Source organism: Temnothorax longispinosus, chromosome 9 (assembly GCF_030848805.1).
Source record: "Temnothorax longispinosus isolate EJ_2023e chromosome 9, Tlon_JGU_v1, whole genome shotgun sequence".
Taxonomy (NCBI): domain Eukaryota; kingdom Metazoa; phylum Arthropoda; class Insecta; order Hymenoptera; family Formicidae; genus Temnothorax; species Temnothorax longispinosus.
Window position 1 is genome coordinate 8,764,180 of NC_092366.1, and position 20,734 is coordinate 8,784,913.

Below are 20,734 nucleotides of genomic sequence, written 5' to 3' on the forward strand. Positions count from 1 at the left end.
TCCGTTTATTTTGTATAAAACTTATATAACGTTAGTCTATATTATAATTTTTTGGTAAGAAATATATACTTGCTGCTTTTCCTTTTTATATTTTAAATGTTTATTAAGCAAATTTTTGTAATTCTGTGTATTTCTCTGGCAAAGAAAAAATAATAATCACTATGTTCATTTAGCTTGTAACAGAATCATATTGTACATCTTAGAACTATACATATATATTTATAGTATGTATATTTATCTCTTGAAAGAATCATTTCTTACACCTTAGGACAATATATTTTTCAAAGATTATTATTAATTTCATAGATTTTTATTATACTAATATATCACAACTAAACTATAAATATGTATATTATTATAAACTTACTATAAATTTAAATGTTATTTAACTTTCTCATTATTTAACTTTGAGCAATATAACATTTATTTATACTTTGTATATGAAAAATACTAAATAATAATTCTATAAAATTAATTTATAACTAATATGACCTATTTTTTCGTGATAAGTTACCAAGTATTTGTTTTTTTTAGAATGAATCCTTTTATAATCAATTTTTAGATATTTTCTTTTATATTGTAGTTAGCCTTATAGTGTTTAATTGTATCTTTTACAGTAATGTTCAAAATTTATATTTTATTTATAGAAAACTTTTCGATAAATATTCTTCTTAACTGCAAGACTTGACTTTATTTTACTCCCTAGCATGCTTGTGGCAACCTTATTATAGGTCTAACTTATTAGTCAGATTAACGATTATTATAATTGGAGCTAGTGAGTGGAAATAATGGGCATCCAACACTCCGGTGTAACACAGAGTAGAAAGCTCACATTATACTTCAAGACGAAGCATTAATATAGGTACACCTGTTTATCGACGACAGCAACAAATTACGATTTTGTAGTAAAATGTAGTCGATTGTAATCTTCCGATTTTAAGACGTATACTTAAAGCTAAATTTAATATAAATTGGCTCCTTAGTCTTAACTTCGGGCTTACAAATTGGTTTGGGTTACACACCCGCATACTTTGTCTTTCTTTCTCTCTCTCTCTCTCTCTCTCTCTCTCTCTTTCTCTTTCTTGCCGTGGGACTTACAATTAGTTCAGTGGCAAAAGTTACAAAATTCCACAAGATTATATCAAAATTATTTTCATTATATTTCAAGTATGCGTTTTGTTCTCTTCATTCCCTCTTTGTTTCTGCCTGCTTTGTTGTGCCTCTGGTTCATTCCACCATTGTACCTCGCCCTTGCCGAATATCACAAACACCAAGTTACCCAGAAAGAAAATTGCCGCTGAGATGTAAAACACGATGTTCCACTGATACACGCTACTCTGAAAGGCGAGAGATCTCTCGATAGAAACTTTCTCATTGTTCTTGCGTGTGCGCGCGTGCGTGCGTGCGTGCGTGCGTGCGTGCGTGCGTGCGTGCGTGTGTGTGTGTGTGTGTGTGTGTGTGTGTGTGAAGCAATTAGATATAAGTCCAAGGATAAAAAAGTAGAAATCGTAAATAATAAGTAGATATAGTTAAATTATACGAGATAGAATTAAATAAGGATTCTCAGAAATAAGTAAACTAGATTACTACATGCAGATATTTCATACTCGGAAGGAAAAGAACGGATGATTACCTCGTCGGTGATGATAACGCCACATGTCAGCAGCGCTATAATAGAGATAACATTGGCAATGCAATTAGTGATGGACATCATGGTCCCAGCAAAGTTTGGGCTGAGATCTATATGATTTATGAGCACACCGCAAAAAACTCCAGCGTTCAGACCTACCGCCAGGACGAGAATGGCGATAGCCCAGATATAACCATCGGCAGGTACGACGCTCATACATGCCAGGGCGATAGCCGGACACCATTGAGCCACTGTGTTGGAGATTTTTCTGATCGTACCCCTGGACGCACCTTTTGTCAATGCGAAGTCAGATAAAAAGCTTATAACCAAGCAGAGAACCCACTGCGTTAGGTATGGCAGGGCGGAAATTACACCACTCTGCACAAAAGAAAATGTATATTTTAATTTCTTTATGTAAAGTATTATGTTTAATCAATTAAAGGGGAAATAATTCCAAATAAGGTGTAAATAATTTCAAATATATTATAAATATTAAAATGGTGCAATCGATAAATAAATTTCGCCAAAATTGTGAAACCCCATAATGTAGGAAAAAATATTATTTGTCCTTTTTATTTGTTTGCTAAATTTTATTGCTTACCGCTCCGATTTTGAAATTCAACACGCTTGTCATGTAACTCGGTATTTCCGTCAATAAAGTCGTGGACCCCCAATTTTGCGCGGAGTGAGTTATTATGATAGCCCACATAGGTATCGAAGTGAAAATCTGCTTCCATGGTATTTTCAGTTTCTAAAAAGTATAAAATTATTCTGAATGTTACAAATTATCCTAAATACCTTATAATACTTTTTATTACATTTTTTTTAGTCATTATATAAATTTATAAAATATTTTTTGTGTTACAAGTAACTGTTATAACCTTATAACGTCAAAATAATCTAAGAAAGATGTTTAAGCTCGATATTAAAGAAAATCTTTCTTTATCTTATGATACAGAAAATTATATTAAGGCAATAGATAAGTATTAAGGTAACTCCGGTATTTGCGCCGCAGAAGTCAGAAAAAATAGAAGGAATAGAGATACTTGCTCGCAATCACACTGCATTTTATGCGCCTTTATGCCATATTAGTATTGTGTTGTAATTTCAGTTCTTTACTGTTAATATTAACGAAACCGTCGTGAGTTGAATCGATTTCTCATCGTAGTAAATAGCGCGATCATATATTACGACCTACGTAAAATGATTACTGTAGGGAATGTAAAAGGTTTAATGATTATTTCATGATACATAATAAGTGTACAGGGATAGTAAATAATGGAATACAGCAAAATACAAGTGCATAGCTCTTGTATTTTTTGTTTAGCTTGATGTCTTGTATATACCTCTTGTTTAGGATATACGGCATTTTTAGCGTGCGGGATTTGTGCCATAATACAGACACTTTGTAAAACTCGAAATCTCCTGTGTTCTTTTTCCTTCTTTTTTGGATCGTATAACAATAATCTTTAATGCATCTATCGCTCTTCTATTTTCTTTTTAAAATTTTTCAGTTTTATAATTTGTTTATTATTCTTACATCTTAATAAACTTTTTACAAGCATTTTGTAACTTACTATGACATTTTATTGCCTTATTTATAAACATTATTTGTAATTTTTTATAAGGCGTATATTTCATGGGGATATATGGCAAAAAATGCAAGGGTTTCTAAAAGTTTTTTTTACTAGGTGCGCAACTAAGTTTCCGGGTTTTTTTTTATCAATAAATACAAAAAATGGTTTATTCAAAGTATCGTTCCTCGCTAGCTATACATTTTCGCCATCTCTCTGGCAATACATGAATACCGCGACGATAAAACGACGCGTCTTTGGACCGAAACCATTTATCCAACCAATTTTGCACTTCTTCGAAATTGGTCAAGTGTAGCCCAGCCAAGCCATGCGCCATCGACCGGAACAAGTGCTAATCGGAAGGCGCCAGGTCTGGCGAATACGGCGGGTGCGGTAGCAGATCCCATTTCAGCGTTTTGATGGTGTCCTGGACGCAAATGCTGTTTATTTGGCACAAAACTCGACATCTCCGTTGTTAGAAAAAATATTTTTGCGTTGCGATATGTGTTGGTATAACGACTGGTTATTGTTAACAGATGTCCAAGCTATAACTTCAGACAACTTCAAACATGTAAGTCGAGTACATGTGTTATTGGTGCCATTTATGTGTGAAACCCGGAAACTTAGTTGCGCACCTAATATTAAATACAAAGAATAAATATTTCATATTTCTATTTTTTTTATAGTAGTAGACAGTATAAAGTTTTTATTAGTATAATTCATTTGCCTTAAACATAGTAAATAGTAGGTACTCGATAAATTAAGTTTCCCTTATCTGCAGCGTATATACCAGAATTACAATACTCGATAAATTAATTAAGTTTTCCTTAGCTGTGGAGTAGGTATATACCGGAGTTACCCTATACGTAACCCTAAACCATTAATTAGTTGTGTTATTGAGATTTATAGTAATGGATTTTTACCTGTTTGACTTCATCATCGCTTTTCGCTTCAATTGTCCTCAAACTTTCTTCTATATACATTCTCTCTTCTAAAGAAATGCTGTGATGACTGGACGGTGCGTCTGCTCCAAAATAAAGGAATGCTATACTCCAGATAATCATTAATACACCGAATAAGTAAAAGATACTAGGCCAACCACTGCTGGATGCAGCGAGAAGTCCAGCAATTGGCATTGCGATCACCGTGCCGAATTGGCTACCCGCATTAGCGAGTGTTCCTGAAATACAAAATACAAAATAGACTTATTTAATTTCTATATTATAATCAAAATTAAAGATATATTACCACAATTAGATATGATTTGCCGTATAAGCGAAGCAATTAGTCGTTTTATAAAATAAAATTATAAAATGTATTGTGTGTGTGTGTGTTGGTGTGTATTTGCATCAAGTTCTACTCGTTTGTCAATAATCTTTTGAAATTTCTAACAATACGAAGAAAAAGCAGGAAAGGAGAAAAAGGTATAAAATTCTATCCGAATTCTAATAAACTAAATTTAATTTTAATAAACAAAGCAGAAAGTATCGTGATGGCAAAAAAATAAAAATTACTTTATAACCAATTAAGAAAAAATGTATATATATATATAATTATATATAAATTATATCCATGTATGTTTTCTTTCTCGTATATATATATATTACATATATAAGATAAACTCTGTTCGTATATGCATACATAAAAAAAAATTATAAGAAGAATTAAAAAATGTTAACGATTGTGGGTTTAACACGGTGAAGGCTCATTTACAATAGCCATAAGAATATGCAATAAGACGTAAGTAGTAAGCTATTGACTAATAGGATTTTTACAGTTCAAGAATAATTGACTGTAATTGTTCAATTTTTATATTGTTTACGTCTTACGGTTATTTATGGAATGGGCTTGAAAAAGAAAGTCAATTTTACTAAACTTTTGTTTGTTAGAAACGATTTACAATAAAACGCGGACAGAGTTACTACGCCTATAATGACGGACACACACACGCACATGCACACGCACACGCACACGCAAACACTCTAGAGACAAAAAACCAATTATAAATCGGACGTTTTGATCTTGCTTTGAGCCATTTTTAGCGATGCGGCAAATCAAAAAGATCTTACGTTCTCCAACGAGAAATAAAGTAACTTCAAAACTTTATGTATATATATCTAAAAAGGGCGTTATTTTTTGCAAGAAAATCCAAGTAAATGTTGGCTAATGATTATTGTTCAATGATTATTGTTCAGTTATGACTGTCATTTTGATTCAATCACATAATAAATTATAATCATTAACCAAGTTTTACTTATGGTATAACTACGTGCATCATAATAGTTATTCAAACTCAATATATAATGTTAACTTTAAGGACCATCAACCGTGTTGAACTTTACGATGCCTCTCAATTACACGTTACTTGTTAATTTCATTATATCGATGTTTCGACGACATAACCCATTTTTTGTTTTATATAAATATATTATTAATATTCCATTTTATAAATAAATTAACATGTAATAAACATACGTTAAAAAGATATAAACATATAAATAAAGAGGTACAAACATATAAATATACAAAATTGTTTTTTTTTTTACATTTATTTTATTAGATAAGATATGTACATTATTCCGGTCTGCCAACACAGAGATAGCATGCGAAAAACGATCTAATATGAATCTAACTAAAATCATATTAAATTATATTAAATTTGAGTAAAATTCAAATTAAACCAGATTTTATATTAAAATTATATTTGTTTAAATACAGTTTTAATTTGTACTTATTAAAATCAGTTATGTAGATTAAATATGATCCACAATAAAATAGGGCTTTAATTTAAATTTAATTAGATCACTTATGTGGATCATATAACACTTCGAATCAAATATGGTTTTAATTTGTATTTAATAAGATAACTTATGTGGATTATACATGATCCAGAACCATACATGATGCAGAATATTTATATATAAGACTTTAATAAAAAGTTAATGTGTTCTGTATGCGACTTTTACTCGATTCAATTGCGGCTTTAACCCAAATTTGGTTCTGATTTGATTCTTATTAAAACGTATTTTTGTTTAAATAATATTTGCGGTAAAATTTGTTTCCTTATTTGTCGAACTTAACATGTAAATATTTGATTCAAATTAAAAAGTTAGACTAATGTTGAATATTAATTTGATTTTGGAAAAATTACGAAAAGTTAATAATTGGAAAATTAAGTATTGGGATTTTCAGTCGTGACGTTACAAGGCCAAGATAGCTGGCCTATTCCTGAAAGTATTAGAGCTGTCATATGTAAACACTTATAAAGCTTGTATTTTTCATAAATAATTAATGAAATAACGGTGTTGGTGATAAAAAAAGTGCGATGGGTGAAAATTTTATTTGTTATTATTAATCTTCAATTGATAACAGGAGTGTTTGAAATACTTTTGCGTTTAAAAAATCGGTGAATTGTTTTTACATACTACATTTAATATACAATTTATTATAACTAATATTACTCATTAATATTCAGTGAATATATTTTACTTGTTATTGTTCAGTTATTATCATATTGACTTGCCAGGCAGAACGTCACTCCTGTCAAAGTACAAAGAACACACTGCCCACTTTTTGGTTATCCACTCTGGTTTTGCTATTTTCAAAACTCTCTCCCATTCTTTTCGAACATCAATCTTTTCTATATTTCCAAACATGTCTTTTTTCTCAGTATAAAACTTTCCTTTAGATGGAAACATGTGGAATCGCACAGAGGTATCTTTTAATCCATAGCTTTTGCAACCAAATACCTACACAGCAAGAATCGCGATTTTTTGTGTCTCTAGGGGAAAACCTTGCCCCTCTGTCTTCTAGGTGTTCACCCATCGCACTTTTTTTTATCACAAACACCGTTATTTTATTAATTATTTATGAAAAACACAAGCGTTATATGTGTTTACATATGACAGCTCTAATACTTTCAGGAATAGGCCAGCCATCTTGGCCTTGTAACGTCACGACTGAAAATCCCAATAGATTAAATTTCATATTTTATAGACTTTTATTACAATACAGTTAGTATATGTTGTCATTAATTTTTTGTTAAAGATTTTTACAAAAAGATAATTATACGGTATACAAAATAATTTGAGTCTATAACAAGCTGTGGATTCTATCACAATCTACGTCTATGTTAACAAAATATAAATTTGAAATAATTGGAGCATATTGAGCAATTTAAAGTTGGACAGAATAATACAAAAGATCAGGGAATGAACCAGCAGTGTATTTCAGTCCGCTATAGATTGTATATCTTTCTTAAATAAAAGTTTTATTTTTAAATTTTACTGGATTTTTTTATTGGATTATTGTATATGAAATGATATAGTCATATAAGATTATATATGATCAGATCAGAATATTGCATCTCAAAGTATCCGATAGATGGCATTTGATGTGATCTGTTTCTCGTAATTAAAATTTGACAAAGAGTGTTATAAGAACGGTATCAAAAAGACACGACACTGTCTCGCGCTATTCTCGCGCGACGCTGTCTCGGAGCGACACAATTTTTGTATCAGTTATATCGTGAAGTCCACTCTTATAATAAAGTAGCACGCTTAAAAAATATTATAACCCCCTATAATTACAACCATTAAGACCAAATAAGATTAAGTTACAGTCATATATAAATATTACTTGGATCTTATTAGAATTTTATATAATCTGGTTTAAATTTAAATTTAAATTGGTTTAAATTTGACTATATTTGATTTATATTTAACTTATATGATCAAATTAATTTTGAATTTATTACCATATTTAATCCACATTTGGCATATTAAAACCATATTAACTCTGCATTTCCTTAGGTCTGTGCGGCTAATTTTGCATATTTTAACAAAGCAAGGTCCAGTTTAATCCATATATAGATTAAATAAGATTGGGGTACTTTAATTTGATTTAAATATGACTTATATTTAAATTATAATTGATTTGCATAATCGATTCTAATAAGACTCTTATTGAATTCATATAAGCTTTTAATACGGTTTTAATACAATCGTTTTTCGCGAGATTCCAGGACTAGTTCGGAGGTTACCTTAAAATTGATGATAGCCCTTAGTGTTACCTGGATGTCCGATAATATGAGAATCCGCTTATTTGCATAAGTCCTCCTTAAGTTCTCCCACACGTAGTGTAGAATGACATAGACTTCAGTCCGGAAAACGGTGGCATGTTTGCCCAGAGGAACGCTTATTTGCGCCGCTGGTCTTAGACCAAATATTCCAGATCCGCTGCCCGATCGAGTCAGCTCAGGAACCGTCAGTAAACCATATCAGAGCATCTTCAAGCAGCCTTCAGTCCATGTCTTCCCAGAGTTCTGAGTTTATTGTAACTGTGTAATTTTTTTAATTAAAAAATAACGGTGACATTGTTTTGCCTCATCACAAGGATTGGGTCTTTTACAATGTCCCTGATTAATTTTCAGTAAATCCGCCACATGGAGACACACACGATAGGTATAGCTCAACCCACAGAAATAAATGTTTTAAAAAACAATTTTGTATATTTATATGTTTATACCTCTTTATTTATATGTTTATATCTCTTTAACGTATGTTTATATGTACAATGTTTACATGTTAATTTATTTATAAAATGAAATATTAATAATATATTCATATAAAATGAAAAATGGGTGAAATTCCAGGGGTAAATTTTACTCCTTTAGAGTGAATTCGGGCAACAAACAAAATAGTTTTTTACATGTCAGGATGTCCTCTACGTATTGGCAAAGTTTCAGAATTTTTTGAATTTCCGAGTTGGGGACCTTTCCTTGTTACTCTCTAAATCTGAATCAGTGAAAAGTCACTGGATCCAGTGACTTTTCACTTATTCAGATTTAGAGAGTAGAAATTTTTTTTATGTCAAGTATTTAAATTATATTTTTTTACAAAATAACCTGAGAACCGATTGTTTCCTGATATCCGATTGAAATTTACCGCGCGCAGATACTGAATCTATTCTCACCTAGTCGTGCTCTTTCAGCGGGCGGCGCCCACTTTGAGAGGAAGGTTTGTATGCAAGGATATAAGCAAGCCTGTGTGAGACCCATGCCTATCCTGCAAGCCAGGACGGCCTCCAGACCCCCGTAATGGGCGAAGGTCGGTGTTAAAACTTGAAGAATCCCGCAAAGCAGCAGCCCGATGCCAAGAAGCTTTTGGGCGCTCCAAACATCGGCAATGTAGCCGCTTGGCACCATTGTTACCACGTATCCCCAGGTGAACGAGCTGAGCACCAAATCCTTTTGCTGCTTAGTCCAACCGTAATCCTGACAACGTAATCAATATGATTTTCGAAAGATTTTAAACCTCAGTAAGCCTACCCAGCAAGTAACATGCAACTTACATACAAGTTACAATATCCTACAATATAACATGTGTTGCATTGCATTTACATTGTTAAGTAAGAAATTGTAACTTTTGTATATAAGTTACATAATAAAATTTATACAGAACACTATTACCTATTCGAAAATTATCGTAGACATTTAAGCATTTAAAATAATGCTTTTATGGCAATTTTTATATCCAATTATATACATATACATGAAATAAAATTGATAAAACGTCAATGTACGCGTAAAAAAAGGAAATATATCTAAACTGATCTTAAAAATAAAATATTTTACGACTGTACTATTTTCGCACTCATGGCAGGAATAATTATTTCACAATGCATATTATTTTAACTAATTTAATTTAATTTTGTGTGTGTGTTCTTAATCTTTCAGCATAAACAAGAATTTTTAAGTATTAAAACAATTCCGTAAAGTTTATCATGACAAGATCATTGACGAGACAATGACGGCGATTACAATCTGACAAGTCATTATCTTGTCAATCTTTATTAGAGCTCTTGTAAAGACAACGGTAGCCGTTATCCGCTCAGAATCAGTCGAGATCAGTGTACCTATATGCGGCAAGAATTCGCACAGAAGTAAATATATTTAGCTTTACTGTATTTAACGCAAGATCAATGTAAAGAAGATAGTCTCTTCCAGCTGTCGTAAGATTTATCAGCGGTCATCGCGATTAATCTCACGCGTGAAGAGGAAAAGGCATTTCATCTCATCGCGTCCAAGGCATTTCGACTCGACTCGATGCACGTTATTCCCCCGATTCTGCAGACAATCGAGAAAAATTTCCTTCCTCCGGTACAGATTCCAGATAGGTAATCGGCGCAATTACGAATTTACAGAACATTCTGCGACCGGTAAAAACCCCCCTGTATACTGACGTAAGCAGTTACACTCGATTGAGCAAATTTAATAAATTAACAGTTTTGATTATCTCTGCATACAACTCGATATAAAAGTCTATATCGACGACAAATCAACTATGAAATTCGATATCTTGAACGTAAAATTTAATTTTAGAAATAATAAATATTTAAAAAATACGTGAAGAATACTTCAATCATTGCAGATGCGTCATTTACAGCATGACATGTCTCTGAAGAAACTTAGAGATTTCTGATCGGTCAAATTCAACATTTTCGTCACCCAGAGATGTAAACTCGCGCACAAGGTATGTACCGTTAATCTAAATTATAATAGTTGCGAGAAACTACGAATCTAAAGAAACGAATGTTTTATAGACACATATCAGTTTCCGCGCAAGCAACAATAATAATTAATAACCCAGATAGCAAAACGTGTCTGAGCAAAATCGCGCAAACCTGTGATTGCTTATGATGCTGGGAACTTACCGTACATTTGTTTCAATTGATTTCGAGTAATTTAACATTTGAAGCAACGCAGGCAACATTGGCTATATGTATTGCCAACAATTTGTCGGCAAGAAAGTAGCATCAAATTTACTTCACGTTGCTAGCAATATGACAGCATTGTGTGATCCTATGAACTATTACAGCAACATGACAGCAATAGCTCAAATTTTGAATCAGACGATTTTAGACCGCAGCATAAGTTACCAACAAGTTGCTGGCAAGTTGCTATACAAAATTGTTATATCGTGAAAGCATCAACTTGCCGACAAATGCGGACTCAGTCGCCACAAGTCTGATAGCAACACATACTATGTCGGCAACATGCCAGCAACAATGCAGACACGTTGCTATTATCTGCGAAGTTGACGTCATATATATCGAAGCTCGGTATGCTCGGTATATGCTCATCTGACAATCGCTAGAACGTAATCTCAAGTGCTTCAAATTGTCCAGGCGCGGCGCAGCGTCGGTGTTTGAGTCACCAGTTTCAAGCCGATGCAGAAAAGATATAAGTATGTGATTTACCTCGATGTCAGGATTCGCGGTGCTCGCGTTCGCCATCGGCACCACTGCCACTGACATCCCAACTCTGACACTATATCCGATGGTAGTACCCAGGAAAAGCAGCGTCACCTGCAGGTGCCTAATTCCAAGGGTACCTACGAGAAGATCACCCCTTTATTGTAATAATAATAATAATAATAATAATTTTATTTAATCCTTGCCTTACGGCTTAGGATGACTTCCATCAACTCTTACATAAATTTACAAACATACACATAATTTGCAAACATATAACTTTCTCTTTAACATACATATATATTATACATCACTTAGATCATTTTAGCTAACTCTAAAACTAATTCAACATTCTAACTGTCTTTCAATTTCCCTTCCTACTCTTCACCCTCCATCCCTTCCCTTTCCTCCGCTTCTTTTCTAACCCTTTCTATCCTTTTCATTACTTCTAGTCCTTTTCCTTCCTCTCCTAAAAATTCTTTTAACTGTATCTCGCTTTTTGTCGCTTCACATTCTTTTAGTATATGCTCTATGTTCTCCTCTTCTTTTTGGCATATTCTGCACCTTCTATCTTCCTCCTCTCTCCAATGTTGACTGCCTTTCACCTCACTTCCGCATCTGTATCTGGCTATAGTGGCTATCAGCATTCTATCCTTTTTCTTCTTCTTTCCTAGTAGATACTTTGGTAACTCCTCTGTTAAGATCTCTTTATAGCTACTATTGTACCTTGACTCGTTTATCTTTATCTGTCTCTCCTCCTTCTCTTTTTCCTCTATTCTCTTTACAAGATTCCCCACCGCCTCTCGGTCTCCCGCCTCCATTTCTCTCCTTAGCTGCTCCTTCTCCATTCCTGCCCTCTCTATCAGTTCTCTTCTCTTCTTCTCCCACTTACTTTCTTCTTTCCTTGGTCTGCTCCTCTCTAGATTCTTTATACATGCTTGAACTATTATCTTTCCTGACTGTCTCGCCTTCTCCTCATACCTCACAGCTCTCCTTATTGCCCTTACTTTTATTTCCTTCATTTTGGTTTCTTCTGCTATTACATAATTCGGGGTTCTACTATCCAATCCTAAAATCCATTTAACATACTTTCTTTTTATCACATCTAATCTGCTTTCATATAGCCACCCCCATACTTCAGCTCCGTATAATGCCACGCTTTCTACCAGTGCCTCGAACATTTTCATCCTTCTTTCAAAATCTTCTTTAAATATTCTCTCTCCAATGCTCCATGTCCTCTTCATCGCTATTGTAGCCTTCTTCATCCTATCCTTTATATGATTCTCCGCTCCCCCATTCTTCTGTAGAATATATCCCAGATACTTTATTTCTTTGACCTCCTCTATGTTTTCTCTTCCCCATTTCCATTCCCTTTTCTTCCTTCTCCCCCTAGCTTTCTCGAACACCATTATCTTTGATTTCTCTGGACTCAAACTCAAACCCTTCCCTTCCAAATACCTCTTGAGCCTCCTCATCATTTCCTTCAATTCTTCCTCTCTCGTCGCCATTAACACTATATCATCTGCGTATGATATTGTCCAGAATTTTTCTTTCCCTATCACCAGGCCTCCTGCTTGTCCTTTTTCCATTCCTTCCTCTAAATCCATGATGTATAAGTTGAATAGGTTCGGGCTCAACGGGCATCCTTGTCTTAGTCCCTTTCCTGTCCAAAATTCCTCTGTCTTTTTATCTCTTATCTTCACTACATTTTTCGTTTCTTTGTATGTCTCCATTATTCTTCGTCTCAAATTATCTTCAATTCCTATCTTCCTCATAATTTTATTCAATTTCCTTCTATCTACTTTATCGAAAGCTGCCTTAAGATCAGCAAAGAATGCAAAAACCTTTCCACTTTTCTTACTCAGCTCCTTATTCGCTACATAGTTTACTGTGTATACTGCATCCATCGTTCCTCTATTCCTTCTAAACCCGAATTGCACTTCCCTTAACTTGGCCCCCATCTCCCTCTCCAGCCTCGCATTTAAGATACTTGCATATATCTTGTACGCCGTATTCATTAAAGTAACTCCTCGGTAATTTTTTGGGTCGTTTCTCTCTCCTTTTTTATATATTGGACTAATCATGCCTTTATTCCAATCTCCCGGTATACTCTCTCCTTTCCATATTCTGTTAATTAGCTTCAGGAACTCTTCACCTACATCTTTTTGCATATATCTCCACGCCTCGTTCTCAATCCCGTCCTCTCCTGTTGCCTTTCCCATCTTCAGTTTCTTTATTACTTCAATCACCTCTTCCCTCGATATTTCTTCGGCTCCCTCTGTTACCTCCCCTCTCGTGCCATCTTCTTCCTCCTCTTCAATGTCTAACACCACTCTTTTCTTTGTCCCTTCTAACATTTCCATGAAGTGGTCTCTCCACTCATCCATTTGTATCTCCTCGCTTATCCCCTCAGTTTTCTTTTTCCTGTATTTATTTATATACTTCCACGCTTCCGCTTCATTTTTAATGTTCCTTAACTTTTCTTCTTCCTCCCTTTCGTGCCTCATCTTCTGCTCCTTACACCATTCCTTGTGCTCCTTTCTTTCCCTCACATATTCTTCTTTTCCGATCCTTCCCTTCTTCCAGTCCCTCATCAATCTCCTCAATCTCCTTTTCCTTTCCTTCCATTCTTTATTATACCATTCTTTTCTTCCTAATCTCCATGGTATTATCCTTTTCTTATACTTCGTGATAGCGCTCTTTACTTTCTCTTTCATCTCCCTCCAGATGTCTTCTGTATCTATTTGTGTGCTCGACCATCCTTCACATTTCTCATGATATTCTTTCCTCCCTTCTTCTGTCCAGTCGCTTCTCTCTAATTCCATTTCTTTCTCCTTTCTCCCTGTCTCCAACACTCGTGGTCCTGTCAACTCCACCTCCAGCGGGACGTGATCCGATTCCGTTCTAACTCCTTCTTCCACCATATTAATTTCTTCTCCTGCTCTGTCATTCCCTAAGATATAGTCTATAACCGATGATCCCAATTCTCCTATATACGTCCATCCCCCTTCCCTTCCGAAACTCCCATTTAATATAGCCCATCCTCTCTCTTCTATTTTATCTATTAATATACGTCCTTCTCTATTTACAACTTTATCTACCGACTTTCTGGTCTCACTTCTCTTTTCTTTCTCTTCCTCCTCATTTATCGGTCCTCCTCCGCTTCCCGTCCTCGCGTTGAAATCACCTCCTACTAGCAACCATTCTTCGTCCTCTTCTTGTATCCTCTCCCTTAGTGTTTCCATCGTATCCTCCATCTTTTGGCTGTACAGCGTGATTATTCTCCATTTGTTTCCATTATACTCTAATCTGCTTTCTACCACTTTGTCGCTAATCTCCCTAACCTCTATAAGTTTCAAATTCTTGTTGACTGCTGTTATTATCCCTCCCTTTGCTCTTCCTTTCCTGTGCTCCCTTTTCGCTGGTACACAATTCCAAATGAATTTATCGGGCAATTTATTTTTAATCTTCTTCCATTTGTCTTCTTCCATCCATGTTTCAACTAGTCCTATCACGTCAAAATTCTCCAAATAGTCCCATGTTTCCTCACATTTATTAGCCAGTCCCGCCACGTTCCAAAAGCATATCCTTAACCCTCTTTCTTTCTCCACCTTATTTTCTTCTTCTCCCTCCTCTCTCACTCCCTCTCTCTCCCTCTCCCTATCCTCTCTATTCTCTACTCTTTCCGAAAAGCATCTCTACTTTCCAGCATTTCGGTTCTTTCATTCCATTTCCATTCGCAATTGTCTATCCATATTCTTTGATATCCTACCGTTGCTTTCTTCCCCTTTTCTCTCTCTGCTTTTACCATACTCCATAGCTGTTTTTGTATCTGCCTCTCTGTTGCCGTCAGATCGTCATCCATAAATATGTTTCTTGCCTTTCCTATCTCCCTCCTCTTTGCCATTATTTCTTTTTTATCTTCCCATCTATTGAATCTTACTAGCGTCATTTTGTATTCTCCTCGGCCAATTGCCTGCACTTCGTCCACTTCCACCTTCTTTTTAGTGACTTCTTCAAGAAATTTCTCCATCTTCTCTTTTCTTTCTCCTCCATTTTCTACTTTCATTCCTTTTATGATTATGTTGTTTTTTTCTTCTTCTCCTTTCGGCTAATTCGGCGTTTCTTTCCATCTCCTTCATCTTCTTCATTAGTTCAGTGCTCTCTACCTTTTCACCTCCCCTGTTCTCCACTTTCTCCTCCAGCTGTTTTATTCTATTTTCTAAACTCGCTTTCTGCTCTTCCCAAAGCAGTTCTCTCTTTCTGTAATCCTCACACAGGTCGTGTATCTTTTTCATTAACTCTTCTTTATCCTTCTTTCTTTCTCTCTCTTGATCATCCATTTTCACTAAAATCTCTTTCAGCATTCTTTCCACATCCATATCTCCTTCTTTCTTTTCCTCTCTTTTAACCTTGTTTGGCGGCGATCTTATCACCCTTTTTTCTTTGCTGAAATTTTCCAAAATTTCCTTTTCCGCTTTTTCTGCTATTTCTTTTTCTTCTTCCCTTCCTCTTTTCCTTACGTATTCTGTAATTGATCCTTGGCTTCCTGTCCTATTCCTTATTTTTGACAGCTCCTCCGCCCTCGTGGGCCTGCCTCCCGTACCTTTTTCTATCGTCCTCTTTTCCTTCTCGCTTTTCTTAAGATTAATATCTATTTTCTTGTCCCCCTCCTTCTTCTCGTCCATCCGAATTTTTTCTCGCTTCTTATCCCTTCGGCACCTCTTTCCTCCTGTCACTCTCTTCTTTATCGACCTGCTTTCGTGCTGCTCCGACTCCGGTTTCTCCGTGCCTGTTTCCGCCTCTACCCTTAACCTCCAAATTGTCGCAGCCGCACAGAATCCCCGAATTCGTCCGTAGTTCGACTCCCTCACTGCTGACTTATATCTGCAGTCAGTCCTGCATATTTGAGAATGCAAACTACCTGAAACAAAATCGCCCCACGGCGAAGGAACGGCAGATGAGCTCGAAAAACACTGACCGTTTGACAGGCGTGCCTCTCTCTACTTACTCAATCCCGGAAGTCGATCACCCCTTTATTGTAATAACGAACAAAAATCATTATAACAATTAAATTAATAAATATTTACATTTAGAATTTTTGAGAATTTTTTTGTTCAATTGTCTAAATTTGATAAATATTATTATATAATCAGTAGTGGCCGAGTGCCTAGCTCTCACTATTTCAGAAGTTTTTTAATTGTATTAAAAGAAAGGATAAGTTATACTTATTGTTAGTGCTTGTCCGAAATAATCATTTATAAATTTTTGTGGTCTTTCGGACAAAATTCAAAAATTTTCGACAAACAAAGGAACACTATTCAAACATTAATCAATCTAGACGAAAGCACATTAATTTCGCTCAATATTAAAACTTAAAGGGATTTTGGATTAGATATGACATTTCTTTTCGCGAAGGAAATTCATCATGGATACCCTCGGCCCCCGAGTAGGAGCCAAGGGTTATGCCGGACTCTTACCGCGGGTGGCCTACTTCAGGCGTGTGGGAGATGTCCCGGGATTCAACAGTTTCATTACTACCGGGACATTCCCCGAATTATGACTGTCACACAACGTTAAAATTAATCTTGGATAAGAGATTAATCTGAAGTACTAGCGACAATTAAGTAAACAAATTAAGTAAACAACAGGGATGTTCGGATATAAATAAAAGCAAATGTAAAATTTTCTAATCAACAATTTTGTATAAAAATTTTTGTTTTACAAACCTTTATTTATTTAATTTTTAGATTTCGAGTGCTATGGGCTTGGAAAAAGTTCCTGCATAATAATTTTCCGTCGCAAAATTACTACTAATCTTAACGTAAATTTACAGAACACATATAATTACGTAGATATGTACCAATGATATCTACATAGTTATAGTTATAACTGCTAGATAGCATAAAGAAAGGAAAACGTGGATAATGCGGAAGAAAAGGTACAATGTTTCATCAGATTTTTCGTATATTGCGAAACAATTCTTCTTCCGTAGAAAGAACAATTTTGATATTAAAAATGTATACCACGTACACAAAAACATTATTTGCTCGTGCTAAAGAAATTGTCTTGAAATTTATCACTACAAACGAGGAGATATGGTTCAATCTAAGAAGACCAGATTACACTCTATATAGTTATATATTAACACATATGACCAGATTTGCGTAGACATGAGAACATGTACATATGAGACAGAAGTCATATCTGAGCATATCTGACCAGATATAATTTGATCTGGTCAGATCTAATCCTTTTTTCCCGGGTAATTCCAACAAAATTAGATGATAACGGGTCGATGTAGTGAATGGAATCCGATAAGATGCAGAAATCACATTAAGATAAGCCGCGCACTCTCAGAAAGGATTTTTAATAACGAGACAAAAAATATTCTTGACATGTTTAATCTTATCACAACCTGAAGCAGTATAAAAATAAAACAATATTAAGATTAAATTAATAATTCCTATTCTCCTCTGTCGAATAAAATAAGATTGACTTAATATCTTGAGACAAGAGTAATATATATAAATTTAAGCTTATATATTCTTGCGTTTAGACTAGATCTTCACGCGATGTTAGCCGTGTCAGCGCCACAGTATTTAGCGCGAAACCGATGTGTGCTACCGTCTTTCGTCAACGCCAATAACGTGATACGCTATTGACCGAGAACGAAGCGTAAGTGTTTACATCAACATCGTAGTCGTGGATATAAAGTAAGGCAGAGTAAAACGTAAGTCATGAAAGGCTATTGTACAACAACATTTTTCGTCTTACGTTTATCTTTGCCTTAATTAATATCTATACTACGACAGACGTCTCGTTCTCTCAGCCATATGCGTTCTCTCGTGTTCGTGCCTGTGGCGGATCTAGTTATTACCTGTGGTAGATCTGATTTATTATGAATAAAAGGTTACCAATTAATATCTGTGTTTCGCAAAAACCTTTACTTTATTCTATCGCAAAAAGGATCTTGGAAGAATAACATAAGATTTTCTGACAATCTACACTGAGAAAAAAATGTTCTGAATTTTAGTATATATTTTAGTTTGCATACAATTGTGACTCTATTTATTAAAATAAAGAAAATTTCTCTTTTTATTAGTATATGTGTATTTACTGAGAAACAATATACTAATAAAAGGAAATTTTTTTTTATTTTAATAAATAAAGTCACAGTTGTATGCAAAATCATATTTACTAAAATCTAAAAAAATTTTTTCTCAGTGTACAAATTTTTTTTCCGCAAGAGTATACAATAAGATTTCCTTTAGATCCGTCTATAGTTGAATAAAGAATATTATGAGATTGTTACAAATTGTTATCTAAATCTTTCTGAGAAAATTAGAGGGATAGCATCAAGATTATTTTATTCTAGATTTAAGAATTCCTCTATTTAAGATTAAAATATTCTTCTTTCAATACTAAATATGATTGGCTCTATTTCGATTCTATTTTATGATAGATTGAAGAGTAATAGCATTGTATCTAGAAGTCTTTTCTGTGGATGCGGTGATTCGTAATGAGATTTATGAACATATAAAGGTAACATAAAATATATGCCTACAAATATATTTTTTCATAACGTGATTACTCGTTTTTTTTGCGTTTTTATTTACGTTTTTACGTTTTTTATTGCTTTGGGAACAAAGCAAACTTACAATTTGCGCACCCGATAATTCCAGGTAAAATAACTAAACGATAAACAAGAAGTTATTGAATTCAAGCTAAGAAAATCATACTCAATGATTTTCTTTTATTATTAATAATAAAATTTATTATTAATAATGTGGTATTTTATTTTATTATTAATACATTAATATTTTAATTAACCGTCACCGCACCCACAGAAAAGGTTTCTGGATACAATATGCTATTACTCTTTAATCTATCATAACATAGGATCGAAATAGCACTAATCATATTTAGTATTTAAAAAAGAATAACCAGAATAAAATAGTCTTGATATTATTTTCTCTAACTTTCTCAAAAAGATTTAGATAAAAATTTGTGACAATTTCATAATATTCTTGATTCAACGATAGACGGATCTGAAGGAAATCTTATTCTACTCTTGCGAAAAAAGAATTTGTAGATTGTCAGGAATCTTATATTATTCTTTGAAGTTCCTTTTTGTGATTGAATGAAAAATAAAGGTTTTTATGAGCGAAAACACAGATATTGTTTGGTAACTTTTTTATTTATCCACCACAAGTAATAAATAATCAGATCTACCACAGGCATCACGAACACGTTACTCGTGTATGGCTGATGACAGAAAACGAAACGTATGTCGTAGCGTATAGTAGATATTAATTAAGGCAAAGAAAAACGTAATACGTAAAAGTCTATTATAGAATATAGCTTTTATGACTTACGTTTTTACTCTGCCTTACTTTATGTCCACGGCTACGACGTAGATGTAAACACTTAAGCCGGTTCTACAATACGTCGCAAACGATGGCAACTGCTAGTTGAAAAATGTTATTTCTGATTGCTGATTGCCAGTTACTGTCGCCAAAAAAGTTAAAAGTTCGCCAACTCTCTTTTGACAACCGCAATTGACAAGCGCAACGTGGAAATAACACTTTTCAACTAGCAGTTGCCATCATTTGCGACGTATTGTAGAACCGGCTTTAGGGCCAAAGCATAATATAACATGGCGTAGCGATGCACGACTACGACTGTCGTATATAAAAAAATCACACGAAGTATGATTTTCTTGAATGATTAACAAGCTGCTATGCCTGCTCTAATGCATGCATATACGGAGGCACGCTGGCATAATGCATCATTGCATGTAGTACCAATTAAAACATTGAAAATAATCACGATCGAACAGACGATTGACAGCATCTTCAGAAAAGAAATTTCAATTGTGCTAATTTCGTAGTACATGTCAAACGTCAAATTCGAAAATGTCGTGGAATAAAGAACAAATAACAATATTAATATAGGTATATAAAAAAACCTACATTGTATGTTATTAACATTTGTTCATACATTCTTTAATTTCTGTATTTGGGCATACTTTTTGCACTTCATTATTGCTTTCTCATAGAGGAAGCTTAATTTGTTTTCGTAAATTTCGTATATAAACCTTTGATTGCGTTTAAAGTTGGGTCTAATTAATCAAATTTAAAAGAATTATATATGAAATAGGGGTAGAAAAAACCAAAAAAAAGATTGTTTTTTGAGTTTTTGATGCTAATATGTTCAGAGTGTTCTCTGTGTGCGTGCGTGTGTGTGTGTGTGCGTGCGTGCGTGCGTGTAGTGC

General features: G+C 34.2%; 2 protein-coding genes across 2 annotated transcripts; both read right to left on the minus strand.

The window, feature by feature from the left end:
• Nucleotides 1–420: 420 nt before the first annotated feature.
• Nucleotides 421–11,586, minus strand: LOC139818905 (putative inorganic phosphate cotransporter). The gene is made up of 6 exons (XM_071787935.1): nt 11,464–11,586; nt 9,178–9,478; nt 4,128–4,384; nt 2,232–2,381; nt 1,634–2,008; nt 421–1,337 (listed from the first exon to the last, which is right to left on the minus strand). Exons 1-6 carry the CDS (start codon nt 11,518–11,520, stop codon nt 1,164–1,166), a joined length of 1,314 nt encoding a protein of 437 aa, XP_071644036.1. The 5' UTR covers nt 11,521–11,586; the 3' UTR covers nt 421–1,163.
• Nucleotides 11,587–11,834: 248 nt separating this feature from the next.
• On the minus strand, nt 11,835–16,501 carry LOC139818904 (uncharacterized). Its single transcript, XM_071787934.1, has one exon. It carries the CDS (start codon nt 14,946–14,948, stop codon nt 11,835–11,837), a length of 3,114 nt encoding a protein of 1,037 aa, XP_071644035.1. The 5' UTR covers nt 14,949–16,501.
• Nucleotides 16,502–20,734: the final 4,233 nt, after the last annotated feature.